The following is a 20,608-nucleotide window of genomic DNA, read 5'->3' on the forward strand; positions in this document are numbered from 1 at the left end:
ACAATTATTGACAGCATTATTAAGAAAGTGATCATCATATAAAGCATTTCTATGTTAATTTGGAAGTAAGAGATGCAGGATGAGAAAGATTTGTAACATAGTAAAGATACAACATAAGGTAACATTTTTAACAGATGGAAAATGCAGATTTTAAACAGGACAGTTGAAGTGTGTTGTTAGTGGAATAATAGAGTTGCAGTAATGAAAGATCATGACTGACCTAAATAACAATAAATCTAATAGACATCCTGAAATAGTTTTAGTTGCTTTATTTTCCACTGTCTTTTTCAGAGCATCAAATCAGCCAACTGACAGGTTAAAACTGGAACCAGAAGCTAAATAACTAGCTTTACTAGCTGATGGTCAACAACCGCAGCATAAAAAGGAATTTCACCAGAAAGTTTTAAAAAATAAATAAAATATACTGTCATATTTCATGCATCTTCATGCTTTTTTTCTCACGACTTATCAAACCATCCATTCTTTCACCTCTCATATCACTTTAGTGTAACATTTGTCTGCAACATTTTTACAATTAAAATAAGATGACATATTTTATAATAAAAAAATAGACAGTACAGCATAATTAAAGTTATTGAGTTTGTGAATTAATGTGCGTGTATGGGTACGTTTAAACCAAAATAAACCAGAACACTTGACTTTAAGAATAACAGGAACAGGAATAATACATGGAAATAAACAAAATAAAAACTGCAGACCTGCTCCTTTACACTTTGCAGATTATTATACAGTAAAATTAATGCATTAGTTGAAATATATGAGACTATTCTGCTTCATTGTGACAGAGATTTATTTTTTAGGCCCAAGTCTTGGAAAATAGCCAGCAGGTGGCGTATTTTGACCAAAGCAGGACAATAAACTCACAGGTTCAGAGTCCCACATGTCTCGTTTCCTTACAGCCCCTCACACCTATGGAGTATTGAATCCTGTGTTGACTGCAGTTGATGGTAGATTAAGTATTTAGTGTAAAAGTGTTCAGAGATCAAACTTCACTGCAGTTGTGGGGAACAGCACTCTTTTGGTACGAGGATGCTTGGGAACATTAGGACCTTGGCCTGCATGAAGGACAGATTGGGCAGTCCAGAGATCACCCTGCCAGCCTCTGCACTCAGCTCTTCATCCTGCTGGGGTTTCCTGATGAACACACACACACAAACACACACAGAGTGCATTTTTAAAGATTAAAAACACAGAACACAAGGAGATGTTACATTATTAATGCAGTCAGAGAAGCATGTGTGTGCCTCAGGTTTTTGTCCCACCGTATGAATGATAATAACAATAATAATATTCTAAGCACATGGATGTAACACCTGAGCTGACCTGACTGAAGTGCTGGTTTTCTCTGCAGTGGACATGAGGCGATCCAGAGTGTCCTCCATGTTGCTGGTGTTAGCGCTGGTTTCCACTTTGCCGATGGCCAACTCATACAGCTCGCGATCAACTCCTTCACATGCGAGTGTGTGCAACAAACACACATCAGACATGTCACAAAGGGGGACAAAGTGTGTCAAGAGGACCTCCACACCCACTGCAGCAGATACATTTAGCAGCAGTGCACTGAACTGCTTGATATTGCTCTAACAGTGGTATCATGGTGGAGAGCTTTGTCTGATATAACATAAACCTCATGAATGACAGTAAAAATTTACATTTCTGCAGTTTGCATGCTGACCTGGAGGTGGACTGTTGCTACGGCTGCTGCTGCTGCTGAAGGATCTGCTCTCCTCTTCAGGACCAAAATAATCCAGGTTGAGAGCAGAGCAGCCTGCGGGCGCTAACGAGGGGAGACAGTGGCTGAGGATTGTTGTGGGTTGAGGAGGGACGAGGGAGCTCGATTTCTTATTCATAAAAGGAGAGCGAGCATCAACTTCTGATTGATGTTTTCTCCTTTTACCGAGGCAGCAGGAAGACTGAGAGTGACAGACACAGCAAACAAAGCTCAGCAAGGCAATGCAAAGGTGTTGTTATCCAACTTCTTTTTTCATTCAGAGGTCCATTCACCATGACATATCCAAGCTAGCACCTAGCTTGTGGTCACAGAGACAAGGTTGAAGTTAAGTGAAAATCCTTGGAATATTTTAGATGCTATCGCTCACCACTTATTATCCAGCTGTTACCTTTCATAACAAATGTTTGCTGTTGCAAGCAGGGCTCCCTGTTGAAAATTAGGAAATCTAAATAGTTCTGTATCCTTTGTCACAACAAAAACAAACTGACACCAAATCCCAGCAAGCTGTGTAGCAGCTCAGATGCTCCAACTTTGCATTCAACCGGAGAGAAGAGTGATACAGCTTCCAAGACGAGAGGCACAACCGAGCAGAAAGGATCAACTGGTTTATTTCAGTATTTACAAGGATTTCCTACAAGTCCTTATTGCAGTGCATTAAATCTGGATTTGAGCAGTAAATCTGAAGGAAAAAAACATTTTTTGTTGACAAACTATAGGTCCAAAGAGAATTTCAAAATCTGAAAAAATTACTTTTAAAAAAGAATTGCTGGCATAAAGGCACAACTCATGAAATACTGTAACTGTAGTTACAGAAAGTTGTTGTAGAAACACATTTGACTGGTAATGAAATACTGACAAGTGGATTTCAGGTATATATAGATTTTTTCCAAACTGAAGTGCTTGAGAATAAACGCTCCTCTATCCCATTCAGCATGTTCATACAGTAGATGCGTCAGTGCAGAGGGAGCAACAGAAGAAACACAATAAAAGCAGCTCTGACACCTTTTTTCTCCTGTTTTAACTGTGAAATCATGTCTCAATTCTTTCTGTTATGTCAATAAATCCCCCAAGCATGATAACCTCATCACAGGATAAATCAAAGCCCATAAGACAGACTTCATATAACCGACCATATGAAACACAATTAAACATTGAAGTATTTTAAAATACATGAAGCGCATATTGTTTGATATCAGTGGCTGACTGCATGGTGCGACTTGCATTACATGTGATTTGACCTTTTTGGCTCCATCACCTACAGAGAGTACACTGCCCTCTGCTGTACATACTGTACTATTACAACACAGGTGTGTCACCATATGTCACCTCATTACTGAACATTGGGGTTTTTTTTGGGTTGTTGTTGATCAAAAGACTAAACTTCAAAACTGAACATAAACAAACTTACAAAGCGAAATAAGTTTTGAATCTGTTGATTCATGTTGTTTTCACCTGTGGGCTCAACTCATCAAGGTGTCTTCTAGGAAATTACAGGTAAACTTACTGAACTTATTTATCAGCTGCTCATCTCCATCCAGTGTATGTGTATCAAACCAGCACGCTGACAAATCAACAGTGCAACACCAAATATGACTGACAGGCATAGTTTCTACAGCCTGTTGTGAGAAAGGTACGTTTACCAACTGTTTTTACTCATACAGTTAGTCAGTAATCTTTATGAGCAGAATTCATGCTACAAAGTTTTGCTTCATTGAAAGAAATTCTTCAATAACATACAGCAGCAACATGTGCTGTGCTGTAGTTTGTTGTCTAATGAAAAGCCAGATGGACAATTTCTATTTGGATTTAACTTTGATATCATGATATTTGCAGCTAGTTTTTAAAGATTTTCTATAAAAATCCATAAGGACACCAAACAAAAGCTAATTTGTGGACTTAACATTTACGCTCCACGCTTTTTTCTGGTCTTTCTTTTGTTTGTGATGTTATTTGATCTTTCCAATCATATTTTGAGATCTGGTTAGTGATTAACTGAGAAATCCAATTATTTAAAGCTTCATTATCTCCATGAATTATACTTAATTTACCACAGAGCAAACTCAACATATACAGTAATTTCACGTAGAACTGTAATTTGGAATAAAGTTTTATGATGAAAAAGAAATAAATCCCTTGTGAGCAGATACTGATCTAAACACCACTGAACTAAATCTGACTCTTACTCGATCAATAGTTTTTCCTGAGCAAACAATGAATCTGTGTTGTTTCCTCTTTTAATTTCTCTTTACCAAACGGTGTCTAACACAACTGAGGGGACCATGAAACCCTTAACAAGCAAATATGAACAAATAAATAGCTTCCATCAAAAAGTAAAGACACTTCACTGTCAAATAAAGCCAAAACTTGGATGATGTTGTCAGATTTATAGGCTAAGGGTAAGTGCGTAAGATAGTCATGCACATCAGTGGGCAGTAACACTGGAGAGTTAGGAGTTCAGCCTCCACAAGGGACAGCAATAAATGAAATTAAAACGGTTCTTTGGATAAAGAGATTCATTAAGTCAACATGGCAGCTTCCACTCCATGAGTTGACTGATATTCAGTTCAGTGTTTCGGGCTTTGCAAATGTGACATTAATTTAGCATTAAACTCCAGTTCATACAAAATCATTAAGTAGCACAAAAACAGTATGCACATCTTCTTTCCGGTAGCTTTCACAATAGCTTTGAGTATCCTTTACCCATAGAAGGTGTTACCACTTCAAGATGGACACCACAATGTTTCCCCATGACAGCTGGGACTGATAAATACTGAGATAAACTCTCTGTAAAAGGTAGCAGCAGGTGAAGATGAGACACTAGAGTAGCTGAAGGAGGGAGAAAAGGGAAGCCAGTACAGTGTTTCCCCTTTTATTGTTCTGTGACTGATGGCTAATGTTTGTCATGAGTCCCAGCTTTAGGTCTGTCAGATGTTTAATCTCTGAAAGGTTTCCTGTTTGGACAAATCATAATGAGAATAATGTGATTTCTGGATGCTGGGTCTATTCTGTGTTATTGATTGAAGGAAATTCATCAAAATCACAAAATATTGCTGACTGAATAGAGGGGAAACACATAAATTAAAAGAAGCAGGACAAGGCCTGGAGGAAGTGAGGAGGAGTCCAGAGAAGCCCAGAGTAAACGCTCAAAAGCTTTGGCTTATTAGAAGAAGCCAGGCAGGGGGATGGTTGATTCTGTAGTCTACTTCCGGCCCCAGAAGTGAGGGGCTCGGCGAGGGGACGTACCGTCCTGAGAGCTGCTAAGGCCACGGCTGCTCCAGTCCAGCTGGCTGGAGGGGAGCGCCTCCTACACAGAGAGGAGTAAACAGCATTAAAGACATAAAACACATGTCTTTAATAAAATCTAGTGGTGGCTGTCCTTTCATCTAATACAGCTGGAATGAGTCAAATCAAATTTACCTGCACTGAGTCTGCTGAGGGGTCCAGTGTGTCCCGGGGTGCTGTGACCGCTGTGTGTGCTGGAGAACCGACAGCGGCCGCACAGTCTTTGGTGGGCTCTAGCATTCCCTGGTGAGTGAAGCAGAAAAACTGGATGGTCATTCAAAAAAACAAGGTTTGGAACATGGACTGTCAACATTAGCGGGAACAATAATACTAATAAAATGTACGACCGCTGAATCAGCTCATCTGACGCCAGTGCATTAAAAGCCAAACTAATTTAGGTCACATTTCCTCCAGGTGACTCACCAGGCTGGATGCAAAAGCAGGTACAGCCAGCGGCTGCTTCTTCATGCCAACGAACACCTTTCAAAAGGCAAAGACACAAAATGAAAAAAGCCTGAAAATAAAACTTCTGTCTGAAGCCATTCACCATTCATGCAGCAGTGTCATGAGCTCAGCGACATGGCAACAACAGGAGACAGTTTGTCCTATTTTAATTCAGAATATACTTCAAGTCAAGTACTCTGATCTGGCCTGAGACCCTTTAAGACTTAACGTTGCAGATGCAGTTTGGATCACTGATAAAAAGTAGTTTTTTTGTTTTTACCAAACTCACAATGTTCTTTGTGTCCACACTGAGGCACCTGAGCAGAGTCCTGTTTGTATGGGAACCTCCCCACTGAAACTGGAGGCCAACTGCACTGTGGAGGTCCTGGTGTGGCCACCACAACCCTCCCCGACTCCTGAGAAATGGCGAGGAGACAACAAACAACATTTTAATGCATTCAGGGAAAATATTAATAAAACAGAGAAAAGTCCACTTTCCACTACAAGAGGCAAATCAAAACCTCTGTAGGTCAGAGGTCAGGACCGGTTTTTCATGACACTCAAGGGGTCGTAGAGATCATCAGTGCTGTCAGACCATTCACTTGAATTTTCTGTTGATGAATTTTAAATATTAGTAGATTTTACATTTCCAGTTCTCCTTCTGTTTATTCAAATCCTTCCTCTGCTGCTTCCTCGTGGAAGTGCATCACTTCTATATTGTTTTGCTGATTGTATTTTCTAGGAAACACCCTTCCAGATATCAGAAATTTACCAACACAAAATGTAAATATTTGATGAGCTGCATATAGAAGTTGTGTTGAACTTATTGGAAACATAATACAACAGATTTTGTTTGTTAACATATCCACCATCACCATCGTCACCACCGATGCCATCCTCACCACTGAGATCTGGGACAGAGTCCTGGTACCTCCTCCTCCTCTCTCTCAGGGACGTGTTGGGCATGAAGCAAAGCACCAAGGCTGAGCACCTCCTCCTCCTCCTCCTCCTCACCCCCCGCAGCTGGGACCTCCACCTCCGGAAAACTGGCCACGAGAAGCTGCAGGACACGGCAGGAAAGCGACGCCTGGCCAGAAAGAAAGGAAGAGGGTTCATTTTTTAATGTTAAATGTTCAAAATATGCAAAGAACTTTTGATTAAATTTAAGCTTTCACTTAGCAAACAACATAATGAGAGGAAAAGGACGCATTAAGGGTGATTCATGACAAGCCCTGAAATTTTCTTTTTCTGAAAACAACTGAAACTGTTTGGCAATTAAAGAAGTAAGTATTCTCCATGGCTGCTAATTATCATAAAGAGCAACCACAATAAAAGCACTCTTTAGCTAAATGTCTCCCACCTGACAGCTGTTCCTCCTGGAACCCCCATACTGTCCTGCCCTGTCCTCGTCCTCCACCTCCTCAGTGCCCCCATCAGTCTGCTGGCTGCTGACTTGCTCTCTGAACTGTGTCCAAGTCCTTCCCTCTTCCTGAGCCCTCTGGTCCTTGAATTCCGCCCACGACCGCTCTCCATCCTCCTGCGTGGGCGCCGAGCAGAAATCCGCAAAGCTATCACTCGGCGGGAGGTTTCCCAGACTCTGCACCCCTGCATCAGCTGTTCGGACATGTTCTTGGTCCCTGTGGTGCTCAAAACTGCAGTCTTTGAAGTCTGCAAAACCGTCTTCTGTGTATGTTCCAGATTGTGACTGGTTGGAGGTAGTCGAAGTTTCCTGAGTCGCAGATTGGTCGCAATTCTGAAAACCCTTCTCTGCCTTTGACTGTCTGAGATCTGCCATGCTGTTGTTGGCAAAAGAGTCAGAATTAGTGGAGTTTGCCAGCTCTTGTTCCTCATCATCGGTCTCGTCCCAGTCAGTCTGATCCCCTGAAGCAAGAGATGAAACATTTGGTTCCAAGTCTGCAGAAGGACACTCAAATGACCAGTCGTCACAGAAGGATGCCTCTGAAGCAGACTCACACACACTGAATGTTTGGAGGGCAGCGCCTTTACTCTTTTCTTGATCTTCTCTGTCTTCTCCTGACTCTCCATCCTCCTGTACCTCTGTAGTTTCTATAGAATTAAAACTATGCCTCCTTTCCCTCTGACTGTCCCCGGGCTTCCTGGACTCTTTCTTCCCAGAATGAGGCTCTTCAGACGGAAAGTCCAAAGCTGCTGCAGCTTCCTGAGGCTGATGCTGGTCCTGAAATGGTAGCTCGCGTGCTGCATCTCTTTTCTCACAGTGTTTGACCGTAATGCAAACTTTATCTTTTGCCTCATGTGCACAATGAGGTCTGGGCTCCATAATAACCTCCTGTCCTGGATCACAGATTTGTTCACCCAGTGTGTTGGAAGAGTTTGTTCCGACTGCTCTGCCATCCCATCGCTCTGTGCTGCCCAAGGGAGTGAAGCCACAGCACCAGGGATGTGTTGGCTGCTCTGTAAACACAGTGAAATCAGCAAACCCTGTTTCTTCCCTGGGAGAGTATACGCCCACTGCAGAGGCTATGTGGGCCCCAGAGTTGTGGTCTCTTTCAGAAAAGCCATTTGAAAGGTGCACACATAATTCAGCATTATAATCCTGCCCTTCTATGTCTATTTGGCCCCTGTCGCCCCCCGAGTTCACAGCAGATGTGGGTTGGGATTGTTTGACTGGGAGATTAAAGCTGCAGTTTGGTTGGCGGGTGGCTGGCTGAGGCTGTCTGAGGCTGGATGGTGAATCAGTCGAATCGGCAAACCCAGAGGGCGAGCAGGACCCCCCGAGAGAGAATCCCCCAAAGTCCCCAAACTCATCTTCCTCTGATCCCGCCTCCCCATCACCATTGTCATCCAGTGGAGGAGGGGAGGAGGAGTGCAAGGGCATGATGTCTGGCTCCATGGGTTTTCCTAGCAGGACCTGAAGGCCTCATGCACCTGGGAGAGGAAAGTGAAAAGAACAGGGAGAAGCAGAGAAAATGTTTCAGTGTGTTGAAGATTGCTCAGCACAAGATATCCTGTCTTTTCTGTGGTGAAATGCCACTGTCAGAAGGAATTTTGCTTTTGTCAGTCTGGATTGAGCCGACTCCGAAAGTTGGGGTAGGTGGTGTTATCCGTGGCGCAGCCACGTATTTTGGCCAAAAGCTGTGCTACAATGAGACTGACATCCCATTAACATGCAGCAGAATGAGTCAGCAGCTCATCACCCTGCTATCTTACACCTGCAAACAACTTCAAGACCACCTCAACTGACATATGGCATACTGACAGCATATCAAACCCCTCCATGGACAGACACTGAGAATGACAAAGGAAGTGTTGCTACTTGCACATTGATCATGAAGGTGACACCACTCTATAGAGTAAATAGGCTATAATATCAAACTGAGTATTTATAGTAACTAGTTTAGAGAATATTACAGATTCAAGATAAAACTGATGTAAGGACGGGATTGAGAGGAAAAGGCAAAATTAAGAATCCATCTGCTACTTCAACAACACATAGCACAGTTAGGCCACTGATATTTCACAGCCATGGCCAGGGCCATAGAGTCTTACTTGCACAAACCTAAGTCAGATAAATGATCAGTGATTCAGATAGACTAGACTAACATATTCAACTAAATTCAACTATTATTTTTAACTGCTTGTTTCTTTATTGTTTTACATACTCTGCATTGTTAATGTCATGATTTGTCTTAAGATAAGATATAACTTTATTGATGCCACACCAGGAAAATTAAGGTTACAGACAGCAATAGTAGTAAGAGTAAAAAAAAAATTAATTATTGTCATAGATCAAAGTGTGAAACCCCACACATCAGAGACAATACTACATTATGCAGGCATCAGTTTAATGTCTCCTGCAAACCCCTGCAAAAAGCAGGCATGGAAGTATAACTTGGTTGAACTGATGATTTCCTGGGTTATGAATGAGGCACCACAGGATTTGGTTCAGTTCAGACAGTCTGCTGAGTGCGCTACAAATAGAGGAACCTGCACACATGATGTTCCACATAGCAGAATCTTAAAAAAAATCTCAATTTAATGAATCTTTTGCCTAATCTGCTCCATTCACAAGTCCTCTTTTTGCATCTCCTAAAAATCATTTGTCAGGCGTTAACATGTGAGTGGCAGATTACCACCTCTGTGGCTCCCTGTGTGCTGCTGGTCCTGGAGTGGAAAAAGTGGCTGCAGCCAGTTACCTGATACAGGAAACACTATCCGCAGCTTTGTGCTACTTTAGATGAGCAGTTCAGACCAAGTCCAAAACCTACTACAGGATCATGGATTAGTGCCTGTATTAAACCTTCAGCATAAACACAAGAACTGCTCCCTTGTGTGAAAAGGAAAATGAACACACTCACTGAATTCAGCATCCCGAGTAATAATTTATACGTTAGAGATGAACGTTTTTGGCTCTGTGATTAGTCGGCCACGTCCTGCCATTTTCTCCGCTCTCCTGTTCATGGACAGACAGGTGTCATGCCATGACATGGACATTAAATGTGAAGCCATGTAAACAAAAGGTGTTAATAAATTGGAAACAACAGCAAATTAGGCGACGGTTTATTTCAAGCTAGCTACTTATGGGTAATTAATTGTACGTTAGGTTTAAATCGTATTCCGCTATCTTGTTACAACACAACTGATTAGCTTACATTCCCTGCAGCTAGCTGGAGCAGCCAATAGTTAGCTTAACGCTAGCGATCCGTCAAAAGCACCCAAACGGTGACATACTATTTAAATGGGGCTAACAGCTAGCTAGGGATACAAAGTACCATCTTTTTATTTACCAACACCCATTCACTTTGCCTTCTCGTCACGTCTTGTCTGTAAGTGCCGCAGCCTTGCTCTCCATCCTCTGTCATCATTCTGCCCAAGTATTAAATGGGACGTGTAAAAAGTGAAGACCTCTCACTATGACCCGTCCACAGGCACTGGAATTACTCATGGCGAAGGGCAGTTGGGGAAATGCCCAGGTCCATTTTGTAGACGGAAAGTGACTCCTCTTCAGAATAGACGATCTTCGGTGATGTGTACAGTGGAGACAATAGCACCTCCTGTTGGGGAGACTGGATCCCACACCAGTTTTCTTCGCCTGAAACAGTTCTGCTGTTTTTTCCATAGTTTTAAGTAGTAGTAGTAGCAATAATATTTAGTCAAATAAGGAATAATGTGACATTGGTAATCTAGGCTATTAATCCCAGTGATAAACAGCTCTATGTTCATTTTAGGGTAACACAGAGTAGATCAATGTGGCTGCTTTTCTCTATTCTATTTGGGGTACAAGGGCAAACATTGTTCCAAAATTAATTCAATTAAAGACTTTGTGCTATAAGATGGTTGTTCTGTAATTATATTTTAACATTGATTTTTTTGGCTTCCAATGCTGGATCCATGCTTTTTGTTGTTATATACAACTAAAAATGTACCCGCATCACAAAAAGCTCTTCATAATTACAAAATAGAAAAACTGTTTTATTTCATTAACAAACACATGTGAGACCGCCATGAGCAGTAACAGGAATACTGGACACAGCAAAGACACAACACAAAAAAATTGTTGCACCCAAGATCCTGTACTCAGAACATTGTGGTCTTCTCAACTGTGTGAGAAGATGTTTTCTCAGACAGTTGTAATTGTTTTTTCTTTTTCCTCTGAAGTTTCCACACTGGTTTTCAGACAGTGTGAGCTGGCCACACCTCTGAATCAACTAACCAACATTTTTAATTTGCTCATAAATGAAAACGAATGAGGTGAAAGAAATGTCCATTCAGTCTGACCATCAAGCAAAAGGCTACATCTCAGTGTAGGGTTTTCTTGCTTCATGGATCTTCTTATGGTCCCACAGATTTGAAGCTGTGTGAAATTTTCTACCACAAACCAAACAGCGAAATGACTTCTCCCCTTTGCCTTCCAACAAACCACAAGTTTTGATACGATAGCTATGGGCAATCATCTTGCCACATGATTTGTAAAAACAAGGGCTTTCCCCCTGTGTGTATCCTCAAGTAAATGACTGAAGAAGGAAATGGTCTGGGGAGAAGACCCCCTTTCTTGTTTGTCATTATTAAGTGCTGTACAACAAGTAAAACCTCAAGGCTTGCTTCCCTGACCACACCAATGGACTGCCTCCTTAGCATTTTTGTGTGCCTATGGCCAAACAAACCTGTCAGACATCTATTTTTCCTGTGGTGAACAACTCGCTGCAACTTGCTGAAATGACAGTAACATTACAGCCAATCTGTATACCATCCAAGTACAAGTTACATGTAACCGGTCATTCCCTCATACCTCTCTTTACCCTTAAGGAAATAATTCTATAACTCAAGTATAGAGTGGAGCAGAGGATGAAGTGAGGGTGGGGATGTAGGTCATTTGGAACAGTACCTTCAATTCTCCACCATCCATGAAAAAAAACCCCACAACATTTCCTAGATCAGGCATGTCAAACTGATTCCATAAAGGGCCGTGTGGCTGCAGGTTTTTGTTCCAACCAAGGAGGAGCACACCAGGCCAACCAATCAACATCAAGGGATCACATAGTAATCAGCTGAAGACTGAGATCAGCTGATTAATTGATTCCAGCCAGGTGTGCTCTTCCTTGGTTGGAACAAACTGCATCCACATAAACTGGTTAATAGAGTCTTATGTCTGAATTTGAGCTGAATTTAAACAAAATACATTGCTTTTCTGAGCAACTACAGCTGAAGCAGGTCATTCCTAAAAACTGGATGTAGATTTATTTATTGTTAAAAAAAAATTTATCTCGCATACACTCTAATGTTCTCTCACACAGCTTCAAGTTGTTCCTCTTCTAAGGTCTGTTCTTCCAGCTTCTTGCTGATGTGTCGTTTCCATGACTCGTGAACCTCCGTGTGCACCTTCAGGTCTGACTCTGTGTGAAAGGTTCTGCCACATGTTGTGCAGCGAAAGGACTTCTTTGTGCTTTTGTTTTTTGTCCCTGTACACAATTTAAGATGATGGCTACTGGCAAACCTCTTGTGACATTTCTTACAGAAATATGGTTTCTCTCCAGTATGCTGTCTCAAGTGAACAATACGATTGGAGTTCTGAGTGAATGTTCTGCCGCAGAAATCACAGCTGAAGGGTTTCTCACCAGTGTGAACTCTCGCATGCAAAACAAGCTGGTGCCTTTGATTAAACTCCTTGTTGCATTCAAAGCATTTAAAGGCTTTCTCCTCTTTGTGATTCTCATCTGGTGTAATTCTGCACTCATTCTGCACTTTGCAAAATTTGAAATGATTGCTTGTGGCAAAACTTTTCCCACATTTAGCACAAAAATATGGTTTTTCCCCAGTATGCACCCTCATGTGAGCAAGCCGACTTGAGTTCTGAACAAATGTTTTGCCACAGAAATCACAGCTGAAGGGCTTTTCACCTGTGTGAATTCTTATGTGCAGAACTAGCTGGTACCTTTGTTCAAACTCCTTGTTGCACTCCAGGCATTTAAAGGCTTTCTGCCCTTTGTGACTCTTGTCTACATGCCTTATCAGATGAGAGTCCCTCTTAAATCTTTTATCACAAAAGCGACACAACTTTTCTTCCCTCGGAGGCTGTTCTAGTTCCACAAAGACATCAACGCCATCACTCTGAAGAGGCGACGACGAGGCATCATCTTCATTCCATTCCTCCTTTATGTTTTCATTCACGCTCACAGTTACAGCTGCAGAAGTTGAGACCGGCTCATAGTTTGTGGTTGGTTCTGATTTGACTTCAGCATCATAGGAAGTATCAGCCTCCATGTCTGGACTGATACTCTGATCCACCTGCTCCTCTTTGGTCTGTGGGTACTCTTGGATCTTCTCTTCCACCAGAAGGGGAATCTGCTCCACCTTAATGTCACATTGCTGCAATGAAGGGTGCACTTCTTCATGGACCGTCTGGGTGTCTAAAGGACAGAGAGGACATCTGCTGTCAACTTGAGGAAACATTAAAACCCAGACATACTGTATCCGGCAGTTAAACTTCTGAAACGGAAGATTATAGCCTGACCAATACAGGTGGAGATACTGATATTTGACAATTTAAAAACATCTGTTAATGACAAATCAGCTGACATTAATGTTTTTTACACAACCCAGCTCAGTCTGTGTAACCTTTGTTTTGTCATGTGTCCAGCATTTACCTAACAACACACAAAATATCACCAGATGACACTGTATTGACCTCGGTTTGATTTATTAACAGTGTTTCTCATTCACAGACTCTAAACTAGGACAACAGACAAAGTCACTCATTTCAAAATAACTGCATGGGGTAATCTGGTGGCCCAGTGGTTAAGATGCAGACATTTAACTGCAACGCCCTGGTTTGATATTTGTTGCATGTCCTAACCCCCTCCTCTCTCGACCCATGTTTCCTGTCTGCCTCTATGGTTTTAACTGTCTAATTAAAGGCTAAAATGTCAAAGAACTATCTTTTAAAAATATGCACTGAAACTGTCTGAACTGAAAAAAAAGAGATGTGAAAAAAGCTGTCCATACTCCCCAGGTCTTACCTTCAGAGGAAGAAGAATCCAATGAAACATCCTTGATCCTGTCATTTTCTGAATCCTGCAAGGCCAAACAAGCATATCATTAAAATGTGCTTTCATGTGTGATTTAACTAAAGTATAACTACAAACAGTGATATAAAAATGACATATAAAATGATGAAAATTGCTCTTTACATGTCTTGTTTTTCCTGACCAACAATGCAAAGATACTTAGTTTACTATCACATAAGACAAAAGAAAGCAGCAAATCTTCACAATTAAGAAGCTGGAACCAAATAGCATTCAGTGTTCTGACTTTTAAAACTATTTATTGCTTCTTAATAAGTTGCAGATTCATTTTATGTCGATTGACTTTCTGATCATGGGGGCTTAAGGGCTGAAACTAAATATATAAATACATACAGGTAAATAACTGTATAACTAAATGCTTAAATGAATGAATAAGTAACTATGAAATGCAATGCTTAATTGCAACCTTACATAAATGAATCACAAATTAAATAAGCCATTAAATATATGACTGTTAAATTTGTGTATTTATTTATTCGTGTAGATAGAGATATTTACACATTTCTATATTTATGTATTCAACTTCATTCATTTATTTATCTAAACTTTGATCCATAGGGGTGATTTTTCCTTTCAGATCGAATGAAATTTGAATGCTAATTGAGCTAGCATTATCTAAACAAGCAACACTGCGTTACTCTGTCAGAAGTTTGACGCTCTTTTCTAGATTTAAAAATTAATGTTGATGCACCTGGAACTTGGCAGCAGATAATTTGACCTCTTTGGAGCCATGGTACCTGTTTCAAGATGTTAGGAATATAATTCATAGCTGACAATACAGCTAAGTGGCAAAATGTTATCTTCATTATAAACGCCTTTTTTCCGAAAATAACCCTTCAACAGTGTTTGTCATCCAGATCCACGAAACAAACATCCCTCTCATCCAACAGTTGTTTTGGATGCAACGAGACAATACAATAAATATATATATATAACCGATATCTTCAGATGATAAGTCAAAAGGTTATTTACTACATAAACGGAAGTCACCATTTATATCTTTTAATGTGGTCAAAATGACGATCCACATGCACACTCACCTCCGTTACACCTGGGAGTAACGTGCACGAGGTCAGGCCAACGGTCGGGACAGCCGTTGGCGTCAGAAAACGGTGCATCGTGTCGGTCTTCCGTTGTCCGCTAACTGTGTAGTCACCCGGGACAAAATGCTCTGAGCAGACAATATATTTCTTCAGCTCGTCCACGGGCGTGTTTACATCGATGTCCAATGCGCGGAGCCATATTTTGAGCCGCTCCGGTTCCTTTACTGGAATGCGGTGAAACGACAAAGCAGCGCCAGGCTTCGTTTTGCTTCTGCATGTCTTGACAGCGCAAGAGTGAGGCATAGTACAGCCAACGGCCTCATCTTAGTATCGAGTGCATGCTAACGTTAGCCTTCTAGCTTGCTACCTGATTTGTAGTCCTTCTCGTGAATGAAGTTTGTCAAACCAACAGTGCCAATGAGTCTTACTTCCGGGTAACGTAAGCTACGTTCAACGTCAGCGTCTACATGCGCCCACAGAGAAAGTAGTCCCAAACATCAGGCGCAATATTCCTGAGAGAACCGGTGCCCCTGCTGCCATAGATGACTCTCTCCCCCCTGCTGCACTAAACAAAAACGACTGGGTCCACTTACCATAACGTCATAACGACTAGATACGAAAAAACAAGTTGAATATTACCCTTTTCTTCTTTACATTTCATTGTGTTTTATTTTTGTTTCAGTTACAAGTAACTGCTGTGAGGTCATTTTGGGACATTTTGTTTGATGCTCCACAATAAATGTGGAAAAAACCAAACAAAATTTGCTCCAGTTGAAACTGTCACTCACTCACTCACACAGCCCAATATCTGAATCCGATCCACATAAACTGGTGAATACACTTTCTTATTCAGCTGGATTTTAACAAATTTACAAATGCATTGTTTTTATGAGATTGTAGCTAAAACCTCTGAAATACTGGATGTACATTTATTCGTTGTTGAAAAAATATTTATCTTGCATACACTCTAATGTTCTCTCACACAGCTTCAAGTTGTTCCTCTTCTAAGGTCTGTTCTTCCAGCTTCTTGCTGATGTGTCGTTTCCATGACTCGTGAACCTCCGTGTGCACCTTCAGGTCTGACTCTGTGTGAAAGGTTTTGCCGCATGTTGTGCAGCGAAAGGACTTCTTTGTGCTTTTGTTTTGTTTCCCTCTGCAGTGTTTAAGATGATGGCTACTGGCAAACCTCTTGCGACATTTCTTACAAAAATATGGTTTCTCTCCAGTATGCTGTCTCATGTGAACAATACGACTGGAGTTCTGAGTGAATGTTTTGCCACAGAAATCACAGCTGAAGGGTTTCTCACCAGTGTGAACTCTTGAATGCAGAACAAGCTGCTGCTTCTGATTAAACTCCTTGTTGCATTCAAAGCATTTAAAGGCTTTCTTCGCTTTGTGATTCTCATCTACGTTCCCCTTTACTTTGCACTCATTCTGCACTTTGCAAAACTTGAAATGTTTGCCTGTGGCAAAACTTTTCCCACATTTAGCACAAAAATATGGCTTTTCCCCAGTATGCACCCTCATGTGAACAATACGACTTGAGTTCTGACTGAATGTTTTGCCACAGAAATCACAGCTGAAGGGCTTTTCACCTGTGTGAATTCTTATGTGCAGAACTAGCTGGTACCTTTGTTCAAACTCCTTGTTGCACTCCAGGCATTTAAAGGCTTTCTGCCCTTTGTGACTCTTGTCTACATGCCTTATCAGATGAGAGTCCCTCTTAAATCTTTTATCACAAAAGCGACACAACTTTTCTTCCCTCGGAGGCTGTTCTAGTTCCACAAAGACATCAACGCCATCACTCTGAAGAGGCGACGACGAGGCATCATCTTCATTCCATTCCTCCTTTATGTTTTCATTCACGCTCACAGTTACAGCTGCAGAAGTTGAGACCGGCTCATAGTTTGTGGTTGGTTCTGATTTGACTTCAGCATCGTAGAAGGTATTAGCCTCCATGTCTGGACTGATACTCTGATCCACCTGCTCCTCTTTGATCTGTGGGTGCGCTACCAGAACGGGAATCTCCTCCACCTTAATTTCACATTGCTGCAGTGAAGGGAGCACTTCCTCACAGACCGGCTGGGTGTCTAAAGGACAGAGAGGACATATGCTGTCAACTTGTGGAAACTTTAAAAAAGCAAGCAACATATTTCTTGCATACGCTGTTATGCATTGTCAGAAGGATCCTGTAGGGTAACAAGCATGTGTGAAACTCTTACTCAGACAAAGCCCCTCTGGACAGTTTGTTGCTGGCTCCACAGTGGAAGACCTCTGAGCTTCAGTGACAGGGCTTGATGCGTGAGCTAGAGAGGACCTGCTGTTAGCGTCAGCGCCCATTCTCTTCCTATTGAACCAATAACCAAAACAAATAACGACCAAGAAACAATAGTTAAGATAAAATACCATCATTTGGTGAGGTAAAACGATAGCAAATCAAGGGAGAAGGTCACCTGTCCACTCTTCTTTCAATTCGCATATACCGACTCTGCTTTGAACAAGTGAACAATGAGGGAACGAAGTCTGGACTTTCTGGATCCATGGATGCCTCCCCTGTAAAACATCACAATTCATTATTTTGCCACACCAATGATATTGTAGCCTTAGCTTACACATTACATTTTTGAATTATTTGAATTATTTATGTTTAGAGCTGCAACAATTAATCAAATAGTTGCCCGCTATTCAATTAATCGCCAACAATTATGATAATAAAGTAATTGCTTTGAGTAATTTTTTAATTTAAAAACAGTCTCTATGAGACAATTCTCTGATTTCAGCTCCTCACACGTATGTGAAAAGTTTCTGGTTTTATTCACTCCTCTATGCCATTGAGTTGAATATCTTTGAGTTATGGACACAACAAGACATCTGAGGATGTCATCTTGGGCTCTGGAAAACCTTTTCCCACCATTTTCTGACATTTCAGGCTAAACAACTTTTCTAGAAAATAACGGACGGATTAATCACAAATGAAAATAATCATTAATTGCAGCCCTAGTTAAGCTTACTACCCTAATTTATATTGTTGATTAAGCCGTACAGTACACTGTGGTCAACTATTTATATTTTAGTAGGAATAAATCCACAGTATTATTTTGGACTTGCAGAATTAAGTTTACAATTAAATACAACACATTTATGGCACTTTAACAATCATTTTATTGTTTATTTACATGTACATCATTTGAATTCTACTTAAAGTCGCCTGGGCTAAGAGTTAATGTTAGTTCCTACCCGCCATTGTTTAGGAGGGACAGTTATGAGTGTAACAGACAGTGCCTATTGCAGCGGTACAGGGAAGAAGCCTGTTGTGAACCCCAAAGGAATGAGATTGGGTGTACGCTGTCTTGCCGTGTTGATGTCGATTAAACGGACTTTACAGCGGACTGTTCAGAGACAAACTGTGGCCCGCTTGTCACCCAGAGACCAGAAGGACCGGAGAACGCTAACGGCTAAGTGGGTTACAATAATATGTGGTCCCAAGGCTTAGCTAAGTGTGTGCTCAGTCATAGAGTGAGCTAGATGTCATATCACAGATACATTACCGTGTGTTTCATTCATTCATCAATGTGTAGACAAATACTGAATGATGTTTAAGCTAAAGTGTGTGAGCAGTTTGGTTTGTTTACATGCTAACTTCTGCTAACACGCTAATGATGCTAACGTCGTTCAACGGTGGTAAACACTACTATAAAATAGCCAAGTGAGGAAGCCAGCTGCTGTTACTGATTGATCGTTATTAACTGCATCGTTGATTTAACCGTTGAGTGTGATAAACAGCGGAGGAGACCTTACCTGATATGAAATGAGCACTGCAGAGACGAGAATTCCGGATGATTTCTTCGGTCCAGTCGGTCCGTTTGATGGCTTGCAGCCATAATCGCCTGCGTTCAGCGGCGAATGGCGTCTTCGTCGACGGTATTCTGTAAAAATGAAGGTCGGCATTTTTTGTGAACCTGTTCTGACATCCAACGACACAACAAGACATGTTTATTCCGTAATCCAGGGATCTCTCCCGTTTCTCTCCACTTGTTTCCGCTGGTTGTCTGCCACCACAATGCGCGCGCAGCTGCGGTGACGTGCCCATAGCGTCACCGTGACTTCTCCCTAAATTTTCCACCTTTTCTCTAAAACTGAGGTGACTGCTTTTATCAGCCTGTTGAGTAACTAAAAATACAATTAACTTTTGATTAATTATGACATTTTCCCTTGAAACTTGTGTTTGATTAGGTATTTATGTATATTTGTCTGTTTTTAGCTTTTAATACATTTTTAAATATATTCTATATATTTGTTTCGTTTCAGAGTGCTGATATTTTTTATTTCTTGTATATTTATCTCAATAAATAAAACTTCATATGTGTATAAATATAGCTGTAGAGTCGCCTTTGTTAGGTTTGCACTTTTTCTTACAAGTGAAGTAATGTATCTGAAATATTCAGAATTCAGTATTCAGAACATACACCTGAATAAATATCTCACTCATTATAATTTTAATTAAAAATAAAATACTTAAAGTTCCAGACCCACCTCTGGTTACAAACACATTGCAGGCTGTGGACAAAATTGTGTGAAATCACCCTGAATACATAACATCTCATTGTGTAACTTATGGCTTGAATTATTCATCCATACAATTGCTAAATATATAAATAAATAAAATATGGGACTAGCCAGCCACTGTTTTCTGAACGATTCTCAGAGTAATTCCCCTGGTAAATACTAACACACGCCTTAGTTTAGCAAGGGTGTAGCCACCTGTTTTATTTGTTGTCTGGGTGAATATTCGGTGCTGAACATCTGAGCACAAGAACTTTTCCAAGATGAGAAGTTTATTGGTTTGCAAAGTAGCTGTTTTTACAAAAGCATAAGGAGAGAAGAAAAACCATTTGAGGAGGTGTAACACAATGGTGGAATGTACTGTCTTCATCTAAACACTGGTCCGGTGCACATTCTCAATGAGACACAAAATCAGGGTCATCTCAGGATATTTTGGGAATTTGCAACATGTGGTAAAATGCAGGTGCTCCCGTTTCTGTTTGCCACAAAAAGTTGCTCAGCTGAAAAACAGCGGATCAAACGGCCAACATGATGCCTGGTAACATGAAAGACTTTCAGAAGCTCAAAGTCACAACAGCCAACACCCTGATCCTCAGACATGGTACATCCCAAAAAACACTCAAATCAAAATGATGGTTAACCTTGTTTTAAAAGAAAGGAACCTTTGATCCAGTACTCGTTTCACATATTTCCTCGTGTCATACAGGAAAGTACAATATGTAATATCTGTACAGAGCCCAGAACAAAAAAACACTTTAATCATTATAAAAAAAACTCAGCTTTTCAAGATGCCTTCATATAAACAGCATAAAATAGTACGTTACCAATACATTAGGTAGGACGTTACCACACACAACCCTGCTGGTTACACTGTAATAAATAGAAATGATGATTGTACAAACACACAATACATTAGCAACAAATCAGCTTACTTCTATTCATTTTCATAATGTAAATGGTCA

At 40.9% G+C, this 20,608-nt stretch overlaps 2 protein-coding genes across 2 annotated transcripts; both read right to left on the minus strand.

Moving 5' to 3' along the window:
* Positions 1 to 1,010: 1,010 nt before the first annotated feature.
* On the minus strand, positions 1,011 to 9,905 carry aftphb (aftiphilin b). Its single transcript, XM_041948110.1, has 10 exons — positions 9,817 to 9,905; positions 6,840 to 8,386; positions 6,382 to 6,566; positions 5,769 to 5,895; positions 5,459 to 5,515; positions 5,171 to 5,278; positions 4,997 to 5,057; positions 1,697 to 1,789; positions 1,345 to 1,468; positions 1,011 to 1,155 (listed from the first exon to the last, which is right to left on the minus strand). The coding sequence occupies exons 2-10, from the start codon at positions 8,349 to 8,351 to the stop codon at positions 1,011 to 1,013; spliced, it is 2,412 nt and encodes an 803-aa protein (XP_041804044.1). The 5' UTR covers positions 8,352 to 8,386; positions 9,817 to 9,905.
* Positions 9,906 to 10,956: 1,051 nt separating this feature from the next.
* Positions 10,957 to 19,139, minus strand: LOC121614298. The gene is made up of 8 exons (XM_041948111.1): positions 18,882 to 19,139; positions 17,537 to 17,636; positions 17,306 to 17,430; positions 16,066 to 17,173; positions 15,551 to 15,648; positions 15,081 to 15,406; positions 13,975 to 14,029; positions 10,957 to 13,365 (listed from the first exon to the last, which is right to left on the minus strand). The coding sequence occupies exons 1-8, from the start codon at positions 19,072 to 19,074 to the stop codon at positions 12,245 to 12,247; spliced, it is 3,126 nt and encodes a 1,041-aa protein (XP_041804045.1). The 5' UTR covers positions 19,075 to 19,139; the 3' UTR covers positions 10,957 to 12,244.
* Positions 19,140 to 20,608: the final 1,469 nt, after the last annotated feature.

This window comes from Chelmon rostratus, chromosome 11 (genome assembly GCF_017976325.1).
Source record: "Chelmon rostratus isolate fCheRos1 chromosome 11, fCheRos1.pri, whole genome shotgun sequence".
NCBI lineage: Eukaryota > Metazoa > Chordata > Actinopteri > Chaetodontiformes > Chaetodontidae > Chelmon > Chelmon rostratus.